At 44.9% G+C, this 15,451-nt stretch overlaps 1 protein-coding gene across 3 annotated transcripts in view; it reads left to right on the top strand.

Moving 5' to 3' along the window:
- Nucleotides 1–46: 46 nt before the first annotated feature.
- Adck1 (aarF domain containing kinase 1) overlaps nt 47–15,451 on the top strand; it is a 103,882-nt gene continuing 88,477 nt past the window's right edge. For 2 of the 3 annotated variants that reach the window (XM_065441540.2, XM_065441538.2), the window contains exons 1-2: nt 47–467; nt 15,261–15,401. In XM_065441540.2, the coding sequence (XP_065297612.2) occupies nt 15,273–15,401 (129 nt within the window). In that variant the 5' untranslated portion in view covers nt 47–467; nt 15,261–15,272. The remainder of the gene's footprint in view (nt 468–15,260; nt 15,402–15,451) is intronic. The other variant, XM_065441539.2, reaches the window with a different exon arrangement.

Raw genomic sequence — 15,451 nt, 5'->3', positions numbered from 1 at the left:
TAACACTCGAAACTACCTAAACTTCAGTTCTTCCTCCGTCGTCTTCGCTGCCTGCGGCTATCCGTGCCCTCAGTTGCCCGCGGCGGCGATGGGATAGAGCTGCAGTATCGAAAAGTTTCCCGGAGTTTTTGCGATGTCGCGGACAGCCGCATTTGGAGTGTGCGTCGGTACAGTAGTTCGCCTTTTCCTCGTATACAGTTCTAGCTCATGCAAATTACCCGCTGGTGTTTCGGCTAGTAGCAAAACTAGTTTTCCTACTGTCGCTTAGTACGCCGGGTGTTTCCGACTCACGTTAGTTTGTCGGCCTGGTGCTAATTCCGAAACTTGGACACGAGTGATGGAGTGTCAGCTGCATCCCCTGGGATCAGCCGAGGAGCGCTAAGTACGTGTCGCCGAAGCCGCGTTGTTGGTTGCTGAACTCTCCTGCTTGGTGGATAACAAGGACTCGCTCGTCGGATTTTTTTTCTGTAAGTGTGCTTGCATTCCTCGAGCCTGTGAGATGTACAGCAGTCGACAAGCGCGCTGTTTTGATGATATTCCACTGAGAAAACAGAAAACCGCGTGATCGGCTCTCGCGTTGCGCGAATCGCTACTGCATGTGAGTTCGTTGTTTCGTAGGAACCTTTCGTTCTGCGGCTGAAAAGCATTTAATACATATATTTCATTTAGTGTATATATAAATTAATTTACCCGAGTGACATCACTTGTCGCGCCGGGCCTTTCTGCACAATTTCTCGCTCTTTGCACCCAGTCGGCAAAGCAAACAGCGGAATTCCAGGATCCAGAGGAACACCACAGTCGCTATTCATTAGTTACTTAACCTCCAGATTGCAGTGCACACAATTAAATGCTTTTTTTTTCACATTTCAAATCTGTCTACGTTGGTGTATGGCAGGGCTCAATTTTGGGGCCCGCACTGTTTCTTTTGTACACAAACGATGTAATGAACATCCCGAATACGCCAGAATTGCATTATACGCAGACGAAGCCAGCGTATTTTTTAGCGGGTACCGTGCGAGTCTTATAACAAAAAGGGAATGCATGGTTAAATGAATTGGAAATGTGGCTCGGTGCAAACAGGCTGCAAATAAGTGTTAGAAAGACAAAGTATATGTTCTTAATGCCTAAAAACACGTTAACAATAATCTCGACGTCACATTCTCAGGCAACGTAATTGAACGTGTCTCATCGGCCGAATGCCTTGGTGTCACTATCCGTGAACAACTTTCATGGACAGAACACGTAAGAAATGTCCACTCAAAAATTTCTGGACCTCTCGCAATAATAAAAAATTTAAGTGTCTCCTTCCTCTATGGCTAAAGAAACAATTTTACGCTCATTTAATCTCATTTACATTGCTCTTTGTTGGCCTGGGCAAACTTGAATTCACTCTTTATCCTTCAAAGGAGGGCAATAAGCGCTGTCACCAACAGACAGTATTCTGAGAGCACTGCCACACATTTCAATTCCCTATGTATAATGAATATAACACTAATAGCCTTTAGTAGCCTTTCGATATAGTAATGTCATGCAGCTATAATAAGTGTAGAATTGTTTCATCCTTAAAATCACTCACACAAACCAATTAAGAGTTGAGGTGTGTCTCCCAGGAACACCACAGATAAGAACGAACTAAGGAGCACAAGCATTTGAATTTCAACTTATACATTTTCTTAACACTAACAAACATTGAAGATCATATCTACCAGAGCACTTCTGTTAGGGCTTGCAAAGAGAGTGGTTGCTACATAGTAAAAAGTAGTATACGTATTCAGTGCAAGTGTCATGTAAGTGTAAGTGTTACACGATGTTATTCACTGATTGTTTTCCCAATGTGAAACTGACCTTGCTTGATGTTCGCTGTGTTTTGGGGTGTCCTTGCTGCTTTCTGTCAAATGCTACGACTGATTTCTGTCAAATGCTACGACTCGGGCATTTTGCCTTTCTCCTAAAGTGCACTGTAAAACTGCTACACTTTGAATAAAACTTCACATCTGCATGTACGAGCAGACTCATTTCAAGAAGCATACTTTCTTGGAGTGACAGTGCGTCAAACCAACATTTTAGCATGCATTGAAGAATGGGACCAGACATGTTTAAAAAAAAAAAGGAAGCGACCCCTTAAACTGGACATAGCACAAAAAGAAACGGCAGCACTGTAATTTTCTGTCTCTTTCATGTACTTCATCTGACATTGCCCTGCAATTTTTTCACTGTCGATGGAAAAAAAAAGTAAGGGTATATGAAAGCTGCAAATTGTGCTGTCTTTTATTCTAAGCTCTCAGCTGAATCAGATAGTGCATTATACTGGTGATGATAAATTTGGCTTGACTGACATGCTGTCATGGCATGTTCGAAACATTTGGTGTGTTTCCAACAGTGGTTTCCTGTGAGAGCAGACTATGCTAAGCATTGGTTCCACGTTGTAGTGAGCTAGACCATTGCAGGCTGTGCACCTTTGGCTTCTGCTCCCTCTAAGACTGTCAATTTTTATTGGCAATGCAGTACAACAAACAGCTGGCAAGTTTACATTTCAGATAGCAGTTTAAATGCAGGTTTTTGTCTTTAACCTATTGTGCTGAGCTCGTGCCCTCACCTGCCTGTGTTACAACCCAGCTTGGAGATACACATTGATGGCTATTTTGCCTGCAAGGAACCGACTCTTCTGGCCTACGTAAGGCTTTGTAGCTTACTGTAAATTCAGTTCATCTTTCCCGTCGCGATCCAACCAAGCTGCTAACATGGTTAAAACTAACACTGTGTTGGTGAAAGTGAGCAACTCAACTGAAAATTTATTCTGAAATTGAGTTTAATATGAACATTCTACTGTGCATGCACCTGCAAGCCACTGAAGTGAACATGGCAGCGGAACTCGAATCATGCAGCTACCATGGAAAGGAAAGCAGGAGAATTGGCAGATTTCTTTTTCATCATAGTAACTGATCTAATAGTTTTCTGTTGCCATCTTCACTTTGTTGTCTTGCAGGCATATGGGCAGCAAGATTCGTATTCTGGAGCAGTGGTTCTGAAATCACGATGATTTTAGACAGATGAGATCCATATTATCAGTGCACACAGTCACAAACACCCCAAGGTTCATTTTGCAATCTCGGATGCCATGTCGAAGAGCCATGCATTCAGTTTCGGTACTGCATGAGCGTTTGTATATATGTTTGTTTCATGAAAATAAAGTTTAGTTAGAAGTCAATGTTTCGGGAGGTGTCTCCACCGTGCCCATCTCGCTGTGCAAATCTCAGTATCAAAAATGGTTGTTTTTGCTGTGCTAACTTTTTGTTATGCATCTATTTGTATTTCAAACGTAAAATTTTACATGGAGGCTGCTCTATTTGGGCACTACATGAAACTGGGCTTTTCAGAAAGTCCAAACATTTCGTTGCATTTGGCCTTTAATCCATTGGCTACCAAAAACTGTATGTGCCGTGTGGCCCTCCATTTCGATTTTATTTGCTGCATACAGGTGCTATGCAAACTTCTACACATTCATTATATAATGCTCTACAGTAATAACTGCGAAAAAAATGTGAACATGTAAGTTTCATTTACAAGTAAGAATTCACACATATTTGTGCGGAAAAGCTTGTAACATTCGGGCATTTTGAGAGCAGCAGAGCACTTTTCACACCAACAGCCTCACCTGCTGTCATTTCTTTCTTTCGTTAAAAAAAAATTTTCCACTGCATATTTTGCATTGCTCTGACATTTATTTCCATAGGTTCGGTGCAGCTGACATTGCAGATGCACCTACAACACTGCTTCAACACACATAAGGCTCAGAATGCGTGCACTAATGTTCTACAAATATAAACTAAACATTTAAAAAAATCTAAACTTCTCTGAATTGAACACATAGTACAGTATATTGATGATATATTACTATGTGTTCTACTAATGTCAATGACAAGCTTCTTGACCATGCTCTAACATCGTGCCAACTCCAAACTCTGGTGTCATAGATACTCATATCCAGACCATTTTCCAATATTCATCTCTTCTCAGGCCGAAATACCTCCGCCTGAGCCTTGCTACCTTCCCACCAATTTTGACCGAGATAGTTAACACTATAACAAATACTTATTGGTCTAATTAACTCCCTGATCCCGTTGAAGCTCTTAAAAACTTTTGTTCCATCTTTCTAGAAGCCGTTCGTGCTAACAAAACTACCGTTAGATGCAGGAAACATTTTAAGTTTCCTGGTAATCCTTGGGTGACGAAAGGTTTGCTGACTAGTAGAGAAAGCAAGAAAACCTATACAAAAAGACTAAAAGGAAACCTTTTAATGTACGCTTAGTGGCACATTATAAAAATTATTGTAACATTCTGAATAACTTGCTAAAGAAGTCTAAATGACGGTACTATTATGAAAATGAATTTGCAAAAAACAATGGCAATTTCTTAACACATTCATGCAATTACCTAAGTCCGGTAGTACTGCTTAAGAAATAAATTACAACAATAAAAGTCTTACTTATTCTTCTAGCACAGCAAATAGTTTCAGTGATTACTTCTATAGCATATACAACGGTCATCGTATGACCACTACTTATCCCATTTATTGCTGCAATCATTATTTTACTTCGTGAAATTACTTCGTGAAATTAACATTCTTGTTGTAACGAACCTGTTCAACTATCATTTAATAATTATGTTTTATAAGTTACTTACTGAACAGCTTTCATACGAATTCATTGATTCCAGGTACCCCATGAGTAATAATCTTACCAGGTTTGCACGTAACTCCAATTTTCTACTGCTCATGGTTCTAACTATGGAAAAATGGCATCATCATTCGCTGCTATAAAACTGTAGAATGGGTTACCCAACACCATTAAATCTTTATCCTTTGATGCATTCAGTCATGCCTTTAAGCTTTTTTACATGTATATAAGTTTACATATTTCATTACACTACATTTGCCATTTGTATGTATTGACAGTTTTTTCATGTGCTGTAGGCTTGCATACTGACAGTTGTTTTCATTTGTTTAATTTTTCGATGTTGTATTTTTCATGACTGTGTTTTTCTTTTACCTAGCTTGCTCATCTTTCATATGTCTCTCTATTGTTATTATTAACCGAGGGTCCTGTTGCAGTCCTTGACTTTGGGACCCTCGTCTGTATATTGTCTATTACTCATTAATTGTATTTAAATAATAATAAACTGAAACTGAATATTGATTCGGAACAGCCACCACAGTGTGGCTGGATTGAAGAGGAGGAAGACGACCTGGTCCCAATTGGTATAGGGTGGCCACCTTGGCCACTGTTGGCCTACGTGTAAATATATTCTAAATAGCCTTGTGCATTATAGCTTCGTGCCAATTACTAACCGACCGTGGCCGTAGCATTCTCTCAGCAGTCATTGAAGACATCCTGCACTCCTGCTCGACAAAGCACAAATTCAGCACGTCAGACCAACGCAGACCACTGCAGCCGTGGTCTAGTAGTTAGGGCGTCCACCTCGGCTGCGGTAGGTGGTTCGTTCGAAACCCACCGCCGGAGACCCAACCGGTCAAGAAAACGGGTACAGACGTGAACCCTGGCCAGGCGCTCGGCTTTCCTTCTAGGGTGTGCGTCTGGGGGAGGCTTCGCAAACCCCGCCCCTTGGGCCTCTTATAGCCCAATAGTTTCGAACTGTTCTAACCTGAAAAGGTGGTACCCTCGATACGTCTGTGAATCACAGGTCGATCAAATACGCCCGTGGTACTGTGATGATAAGTCTCACACGGCTGCGGAGAGGTACGATCTCTCCAATGTTATTCACAGCATGTTTACAGGAGGTATTCAGAGACCTGGATTGGGAAGAATTGGGGATAAAAGTTAATGGAGAGTACCTTAGTAACTTGCGATTCGCTGATGATATTGCCTTGCTTAGTAACTCAGGGGACCAATTGCAATGCATGCTCACTGACCTGGAGAGGCAAAGCAGAAGAGTGGGTCTAAAAATGAATCTGCAGGAAACTGAAGTAATGTTTAACAGTCTCGGAAGAGAACAGCAATTTACAATAGGCAGCGAGGCACTGGAAGTTGTAAGTTTTTAACAGTCTCGGAAGAGAACAGCAATTTACAATAGGCAGCGAGGCACTGGAAGTTGTAAGGGAATACACCTACTTGGGGCAGGTAGTGACGGCAGATCCGGATCATGAGACGGAAATAATCAGGAGAATAAGAATGGGCTGGGGTGCGTTTGGCAGGCATTCTCAGATCATGAACAGCAGGTTGCCATTATCCCTCAAGAGAAAAGTATATAACAGCTGTGTCTTACCAGTACTCACCTACGGGGCAGAAACCTGGAGGCTTACGAAAAGAGTTCTACTCAAATTGAGGACGACGCAACGAGCTATGGAAAGAAGAATGATAGGTGTAACGTTAAGGGTTAAGAAAAGGGCAGATTGGGTCAGGGAACAAACGCGAGTTAATGACATCTTAGTTTAAATCAAGAAAAAGAAATGGGCATGGGCAGGACATGTAATGAGGAGGGAAGATAACCGATGGTCATTAAGGGTTACGGACTGGATCCCAAGGGAAGGGAAGCGTAGCAGGGGGCGGCAGAAAGTTAGGTGGGCGGATGAGATTAAGAAGTTTGCAGGGACAGCGTGGCCACAATTAGTACATGACGGGGGTTGTTGGAGAAATATGGGAGAGGCCTTTGCCCTGCAGTGGGCGTAACCAGGCTGATGATGATGATGATGAGACCAACGGCCTGATGGAGTGCCTCAACAGGGCCACCACCGAATTGCTTTCGAAGTACGTTGTGGCTGGCCAGCACGACTGGGATTTTTATTTACCATATGTGACATTTGCATATAATTTATCGTGTCACGACACCGCCGGCTATTCACCATTCTAGCTCCTATACAGCCGAGAACCCGCATTGCCCTTGGACACCTTGCTGCCCTCACCCGCACATTCTGCACACTGAATATGCCCGGGGCGCGATTGCACGCGCCAACCACACACGACAGCTCGCCCGCACCCATCTAGAGGCCGCACAGGCACATCAGAGACACCTTTGTGATCGCCACCATCGTGACGTGCACTTTTTTCCGGTTTCTCTGGCGCTTCTGTAGTCACCCATCCACCGTGTAAGTCTTGCTGACAAGCTGCTGTCACGTTACACTGGTCCATACCATGTGGTGTGACAAGTGAGCGATGTCGCATATGAAATCATCCTCGCCGACCCCTCATCATTGTCAGCAACAAGTGACATCGTTCACATAACGAGACTAAAGCTCTATCACACACCTTTCAACACGGATGTGTAGCTTAAGTACTGGGAAGGTGCTTCTGCTGCCGGGGATGAAATACAGAACAGCCATCACAGTGTGGCTGGACTGAAGGGGAAGAAGACTACATGGTCCCAATTGATATAGGGTCACCACCTTGGCCACTGTTCGCCTACGCGTAAATATATTGTAAGTAGCCTTGTGCATCAGCTACACGTAACATTATTGCTAACCTTCTCCAGCATATATTGACTTCCTCTGCATCCATGAATGGCTTTTTAAACCAACAATACCTCCCACACTGAGAATTGCCAGCTTTGGCAATGTGGCTCCAATGTGGTCCAAGTTCACTGCACGAGTATGTTCACAGTAGTACTCGGTTGTCTTGGATGGCCTCTTGCCGGCTATTTTTGCCTGCGCTGCCCCAATAAACCAGAAATTATTACTTGACCAAATCAGCTGTCAAAGCATTGTCTGTACTGGGTGGCTTGAAGATGCATTGAAGATGTGTCCAGCCAACCAAACTTCCATGATTTTCTTGGGTGAACTGGAACTTGTAGTCATCCCAGTTTGGAATCACTGAAACCTGACTGTCCATTCTTCGTTTGCTCTTGGTGGTTGGGTAGGCCCAGCAAAAACCTTTTGTGAATGGTGTGCAAGGTGTCTTTTATTAAAGGAATCGTGAGACATATTTTCCAAGTTGTAACAACAATACTACACGTTTCTTGTACATGGAGGGAGGACACTTAAAAGGAAGTTTTAGGGCTAACTCCAATTTTCCCATTCAAACAAACACCTGTAAATGCAGAAATTTTTAATGAGATGGCCGCTGAACGGATTTGAACTAAATTTGTTGCATTTCAGACAGAAAGCTACCTATTAGCAAATCTAGGAAGCAGTACTTAGACTTAAAACTTCAATTGTTATATGAAAATGCCGGAAAATTGATGTTGAGAAAAAAAAAAATAGAAGCACACAGTTTACAAATCTGTAACTCTGAGCGACAAAGAGCTTTCACCATTCTGCATCTGTTAGAGCATGCAAAGTGCACTAATGTCATACGTTGATTGACAGCTTGTGTGATATGGTTCCAATGTTTACGAGGGTTTTGCAAAAGTATGACAAATTAGAGGTATACTTTGAATAGGTATATAATGCATGGATTTAATCTGCCTTTATGTACAGTTAGGTGGAGATTACAGAATTCTGATGTCGGTTTTTATTGTTGAGTTTCAGATTTGTCAACTTGATACTTAAGTTTTCTGAAAGTTTGCAATTTTCAAGAAGTTTTCTATAAAGCATATATGGCACAAATTGAAAATGAAATATCTACAATTACTACAGTCTAACTTTTCCTTTTAAATGCAGCAAACCCCATTATAGGTGCAATGGTTGTCAGGAAAATCATTTTTTTTGTTTCCCTCTCATTTAGATAGGAGCTTACGAGCTACAGCTTTCTCTTCGTGTGTGTGTTGGGAAACGTGAGATGCTTTAGTCTGGTGCATACTAAATTTTATCTTGTAACGTCATACCTGATATCAACATTATTGTGACATCATGTCACGGAGCAAAATTGGCTTTCATTGACTTGCGCTAAGGCTAGATATGATCACGTTGCTCATTAAAAAAAAAAATGAAAAAGAAGACTGCTGGGCATGCTTGTTCAGGGCTGTGCACACGTGTGGCTTCTGCAGCGATGACAGTGGCACATGCACCTGCTGGGTACGGAAAATGAAGTGGGATCTCGGAAATGGGTGTTGCAGCAAGTAGTTTAGCATGTTCTTGACATTTGCCAGTACCTTTTCTATGGTTTAGAGAGTTCGGAGTCTCTCCCAGCACAAAAAAAGTGGCAAGAAATGTGTAAGCACAACCTTAAAGAACGTTTTGCAACATTTTCTTTTTTGTCATTGTTTCCTCGCGTGTTTTCATACTGCTGTCTTCCTGCCTTTAAAAGAGCACTGACTGAATATCTTTGTCTCACTTTAATTTATTTACTTTATAGCTGTCTGTTTTGTTATGCTTTGTGTAATGGCTGATGGAACAGCTGATGGAATGCAGGCGGTCGTATGTACGAGTTATGCCCAGATGTCCAGCAGTAGGAGTGTCGTGAAGTTGCTGGAGCACGGGTAGTCGAAGGTGCTTTCGAGCGACTAGGAGGAGCTCCGGGCCGTCAGGACGAACACTACGACGACATAAAGTTCCATCGCGCAAGGTGAACATCCGGAGGGGCGGGTCATTGGGCGAGGAGCCTAGGCGTTCCCTATGTGTTCAAATAACAGGATCTTTGCGCTGTTCGTCGCCAACATGGAGGAAGCCGGAGAGGGATAGAACACTGATGTCCGAGTCTGCATCGGTATCGTCCGGTTAATCCATGACATTGCGGCAAAGGTAGTCAGCGTCTTTATGCAGGTGCCCTGACTTATACATAATAGAAAATGTATATTCCTGTAGATGCAGATGCAATGCCCAACGTGCAAGTCGTCCAGTTGGGTCCTTCAAAGAGGAGAGCCAGCAGAGGGCGGGATGTTTGGTTACGACGCAGAAGCTCTGACCGAAAAGGCACAGCCGAAATTGCGCGACCGCCCATACGCGCGTGAGACATTCTCTCTCAGTAATGGAGTAATTTCGCTCGGGCGTGGAAAGAAGGCGGCTAGTGTAAGCGATGACACGGTCTTGGCCCTGTGGATGCCGAGCGAGGACAGCCATGACCACTCGCGTCAGTTCGTACTTCAGTGAGTGCAGAAGGGTCAAAGTGTGACAGAATTGGGGAAGTTGTAAGCCGCTCAATCAGGGTAGAGAACGCTTTCTCCTGCAGTGGTCCCCAAGAGAAAGAGACGTCTTTCTTAAGAAGGTCAGTGAGAGGGGGTGCGATGTCGGCAAAATTTTTCACAAATCGCCGGAAATAAGAGCATAAGCCCAGTAAACTATGGACATCGTTTGTTGAACAAGGTACAGGAAAATTTCACACGGCGTGAACTTTCTGTGGATCAGGTTGGATTCCGGTGGTATTTACTAGATGGCCGAGCATGTTAATTTCACGGCGACCGAAATGGCACTTGGAGGAGTTTAGCTGAAGGCCAGCCCTGCGAAACACAGAGAGTATGGTTGTGAGGCGCCGCAGGTGGCTCTGAAAGTTCGGCGAAAGCACCCTTCCCTTCACCGTAACAATATGTTCACAATGGCTGCCCTCTGCTAATAGGGTTTAAGTAGATTGCTGTGGTACACTTGTGGTGTCCTTCGGTTTCCCGGTACCATGAGTAGGTAGTTTGTATGAGATAATTTCTGAATTCTGTCAACCGGTCCTTCCCATTGAACCTGTAGTTTGTTTTTCAATTAAGGTTTCAGAATCATTACCTTTTCCCTAACTTCAAAGCGTCAAGTTCGAGCTGTCCTGTAATAATAATGCTTAGTATTGCTTTGGGCCTTGCACCTTTCCTGTCCTGCTAATTCTTGAGATGTGGGCAGTTGGTCTAACAGCTCTAGCATGTATGCCACAACCGAAGGTTTTGCTCACCCGGCCTTCCCAAGCTTCTCGAACAATGCGAAGAGAGGACCGGAGGCAGCAACCGTAAACGAGCTCTGAAGGTGAAAAACATGTTGGCTCGTGTGGTGTATTTCGAATCAAGAACATTCCTACAGGGAAGCAAACCTCCCAGTCGGGTTTGTGCTCATAACAAAGGGCTCGCAAAAGCCATTTCATGACTGAGTGGACTTTTTCTACTGTGTTTGACTGCAGGTAGTACACTGAGCTATGAGTAATTTTAATACCACACGTTTCCAGAAACGTCGAGGTCAGTGCACTCGTAGAGACGGATCCTTAATCTGACTGGATTTCTGCAGGAAACTCCACTCGCGTGAAGATAGGCAAAAGCGCATTGATGATCTCCACCGAGCTTAGTTCTTTGAGGGGCACCGCCTCTGGGAATTTCGTTGCGGGGCATAGTACAGTGAGAATATGCCGATAGCCGGGCTGCCTTGCAGAAAGTAGTCCTGTGTTTATTATGAGCCTGCAAAACGTCTCCGTAATAATGGGAACAAGTTTCATTGGCGCTTTAACCTTATCTCCGGACTTGCCTATGCGCTGACATGTGTCACAGCTTCCCACGAATGCTTCCACTTCCCGAAAGCAGCCGGGCCAGTAAAATTCCTGCAGGAAGCGGTCCTTTGTTTTCTGAATGCCCAGATGCCCTGTCCAAAAGCGCCCATGGACCAGATGCAGAAACTGCTTACGATAGGGATACGGCACCACGAGTGTGGCGAATTGCACTCCCTTTCAACTGGCGTACTTTCTATAGAGGACGGCTCCCCTCTTGAGGAACATTATGTTCTGCTTGGCCGCACCTCTTGTGCCTGGCCTTAGGTTCCGCAGGGTGGAATCTTTTTCCTGTTCCGCAATAAATGTGGCAGGACTGACCTTCAATAACTTCTGCATTCTTCCTCTCAAGACATTTCAGGCTCCGGTGCTTTCCTGACCTCTTCATTATTAGCTAGTGTACTTTCCGCAATATCCTCTATAGGGTTGTGCTGTTTGGTGCTGGTTGACGAATCCTCCATCAAACCTGTTTCCTCCACAACTGGACATTCATACTCTGCCTTGACCACGAGCTCCCTTGCCTTGGAATGAGTTAGGGCTTGCACTATCCTTTCACTAAACCCGATTCCCCTGTGTCGCAGCAAATCCTCGAATTTGTTAGAAAACAAATATTGATACTGCGGTGGGAGAGGTGCTGAGACGGCGGCTTCAGTGTCCAGTACTCCAAAAGGGACTTCGATGCGAATCTTTGCCATAGGGAGACTAACACTGGAGGCCTCTATGGCTTACCTTATCGAAACACATTCTGCCGTGAACTGGCCTTCCTCCACGTACGACGGGTGCACCACGTCCATTGTGACTGCCGAGTTGCGGAGCACCTGACACGGTTTGCCGTTTACCATAAGGTCTCGAATGTATGGTTCTAGCAATTTCAGATTTTCCTCGTTACTACTTAGTGACATCAACACTAGTTTGGGATTTTTGCACCCCACGGAGATATGCCCCATTTGCTGGCAGTTGTAGCAAATTACTGGTTTCTTTGCCTCGAAAGCTTTTTTCTTTTGCCTTTCTGCCCTCTGTTCAGGTGACGCCTCCTTTCTCTTGCTGTTCTCGTCCCTGTTTTTCACCGAATCTGACCTTTCCTTGGATTTATACTGACTTGACCTTGACCATCGCTCTGGCTTATCAGGTCTGTATTTATTCATCTTCTTAGGAGCATCTTTGCCTTCGAACGCGCGGCAAGTTACATACTCCTCAATGAGATTGGCCGCTCTCGTGATAGTGTCCATGCCTGGCCTATCTTGAACCCAATACTTGATGTTTTCTGGCAGCTGGCAGAACTGTTCTAATGCAATGCATTGTCCTTTCAGCGTCGCCGAGTGCACCCTCTTCACTGAGCCATTTTTTCAGGTTTACCTCCAAGGTGTATGCGAAATCTGAGTATGACTCACTCTTGGTCTTCTTCACCTCCCTGAATTTTCACGCCTGAATGCTTCTGCTGATAATCTATACTTTTTAAGCAGATTTGCTTTGAGTTCATCGAAGTCCTCTGGTTCTTTCCCCATGTGGGCACTCATATCAGCTACCTCACATGGCAGCAACATAAGCAACCGTTGCAACCACTTGTTTCTCGCAAATTTTGGCTTCTCACACGCGCGCTCAAACTGCACCAGAAAAAGACCTATGTCCCCTCCTACTGCGTAAGATCCCATCAAGTCTGTCATTCTGTGCTCGCTTTCTCGTGCCCCTGTGCTAGGTCTTTCAGTATTTTGAGCCTTCAGAAATTCAATATCTAAGCGCCTCATTTCGAAAGCATTGTGTGCAACACGGTCGCGCTCTCCTTTGGCCTCACGTGCTGCCTGCTCGTGCTCTTCTTTTTCTTCTAGGCGCTTACGCTCTTCCTCCTTATGCGCAGTGCTCTGTAGGCATTCCTTCAGTTCATCGCATCTGCCCCGATCCCTTCGATCGCCTCTATGATCTCCAGCTTTCTCTTTGATTCGGCAATTTGGAGGCCGAACTCTGGCCAAATTAAACAACTCCGGCTTCTTTAGTGCTTTCGAGTTCATGGCTGCCCTTAGTGCTGCCAAGTCTTCACTCTATAACAACCTCGACGTACTCAAAACTTCCATTAACGGTTAAAGAAAAATCACTGCCTTGTACTTCCCCAGAAAATATGTAAAGCCAAGTGATATCTCAGTGAAGAAAAGCCATGCACTCATCATATGCAGTCGTGAATCCTGACACCTTCTTTCCGAAGTTGCCACCAGGACAAAGAGAAGACGATCTCTTAGATATCATCCAAAGTGGGGGCATCCAGGGTAGCGTATCCCCCTGCTGCGTACCATTTGTTGCGACACCAGTTACTCGAACCTTGACCGGCGTTACTGCTGGGTAGCGTGGCCTCGGCAGGCTGCAGGCGTCCGGTAGACCATAATGACCAGGCAGGGGCGAGACGATTTCTAGTGCGAAACTTGCACTGTTTATTCCATGGTGGGTGGAGGATATAAAAGAAGAGAATATTAATAAAAATACATTGCGGGGCCGCTTAAATCGTATGCGAGATTTTGTTCACGTCAACGTCACGTGACATGTACCGAGTCCGGTGGGTGATGGGCGGCTGCTCCCTCTCTCCTAGGCGATGTTGCACGTGCTTGCCTCACCTGGCGGCAACCCGTGGGTCCAGTTTGGTTCGCGGAAACGAGTCTCCCCTTGAGTCGCACAGTTCGCGGAAGGCAGCCCTCCCTCCTGTCATGCACACGCACAAAGGGGCCCGTATTCACTGTGGGGCACCCGCCAGGACGGCAACCACTTGAGACACCCATAGCAAATTAGGGATCCATGCTCCGTTTCTATTAGGCATGGTCTTTTGATCATCCTTTTTGCACAGGGTGTTACACGCCAATTGTAAGAGAATGCAGAGTGTGTTTACACTGGAGTCTGGAAGGGGGGAGCAAGGAGGGCCAGATACAACACGAACAGTGTTGCAGAGACAGAGGAAGCAAAGGATTCAGAAGCACTTGGCCAGCATGAAGAATCCCAAGCAATGAGGGTGCCATCTCTCCATGTAACCTAGGAAGTGTGCAAGGGCCGGCCTCTTCGTGCAGCATTGTCAAGGGCAATAAAATAGCATGAAAGCTGGGAACATTTCCAGTGTATGCGTTTATTCTCAAGTTAGCAATGGTGTTTGCCTATCTTGCACTCCACCCTGTCTTTTGGGCTATTTTATACCTGACTTATTGTAACACTGTCGACCCAGTACTACACTAGGGCATCTCAATTCCTTGAGAGTGCAACCATTAATTATGCCACCTTTCAGTATGACCAGTTCAAAATGGACACTAAGTGCAGTCTGGCTTCATGGTGTAAAAGAAGGAGACTATTCACATCACCGAAATTATGTGGCAGTCTTGGGTTGCCAGGTACCACTGATGCTTATATACACATGCACACACACTATGACCTTGCTGCTAAAGACCAATGCCATTGAACACTCCACAGGACAAGAGGGGAGAGCAGGCTCCCCTGCGTTTCCGAAAAGCGCACAATTGGAAGGGGGCAGCTTTTGGCAACACAGTCACTAGCAGGGCTTCAACCGTTACACCAGGCTGACAGGCGAGCTCAAGAGTTGTTTGTGTTACCACGTGACAGCCACCTCCATTTTTCATTGACGTGAATAGTCTTTTTCACATCTGAAGCCATGCTGCACTTTGTGCATGTTTTGATTGAGTTTCACAAAGGCGCTGTAACTATTTCTAGCCCTCTTAAGGATTTGAGGCTTCGTACCATGATTATGGAGTTGACAGCTGCATCAAAAGCAAACAAAAAAGAAAACGGAACATAATATTTTTGTGTCGGTACAGCTGTAACGATGTGCCTATCACATTCCACTGCTTGCTGCGTTGCCATAGGCTGTCACAATGTTTTGCAAGAGTTTACCCTGACACTTCTTACCTTTTCCTTTTGTGGCTGCTTCTTGGGGTCCAGCTGTGTCCAGCCATGTTGCGTCGGTTCTTTCAAGTGGGTGCCCTGGCTGGCACCGCTGGTGCCACCTATCTGGCACTGCGCAACAACCAGTGGGATGTCTCCAACATTGGCATCGTGCGCTTTGGACGCGCTGCAGTCACGGTGAGTGGACTTGCCATGGGCCAGGCAGCTTACATAGCTTTGCAGGTATA

Source organism: Dermacentor albipictus, chromosome 7, assembly GCF_038994185.2.
Source record: "Dermacentor albipictus isolate Rhodes 1998 colony chromosome 7, USDA_Dalb.pri_finalv2, whole genome shotgun sequence".
Lineage (NCBI taxonomy): Eukaryota > Metazoa > Arthropoda > Arachnida > Ixodida > Ixodidae > Dermacentor > Dermacentor albipictus.
This window is presented reverse-complemented; position numbering and strand designations above follow the sequence as displayed.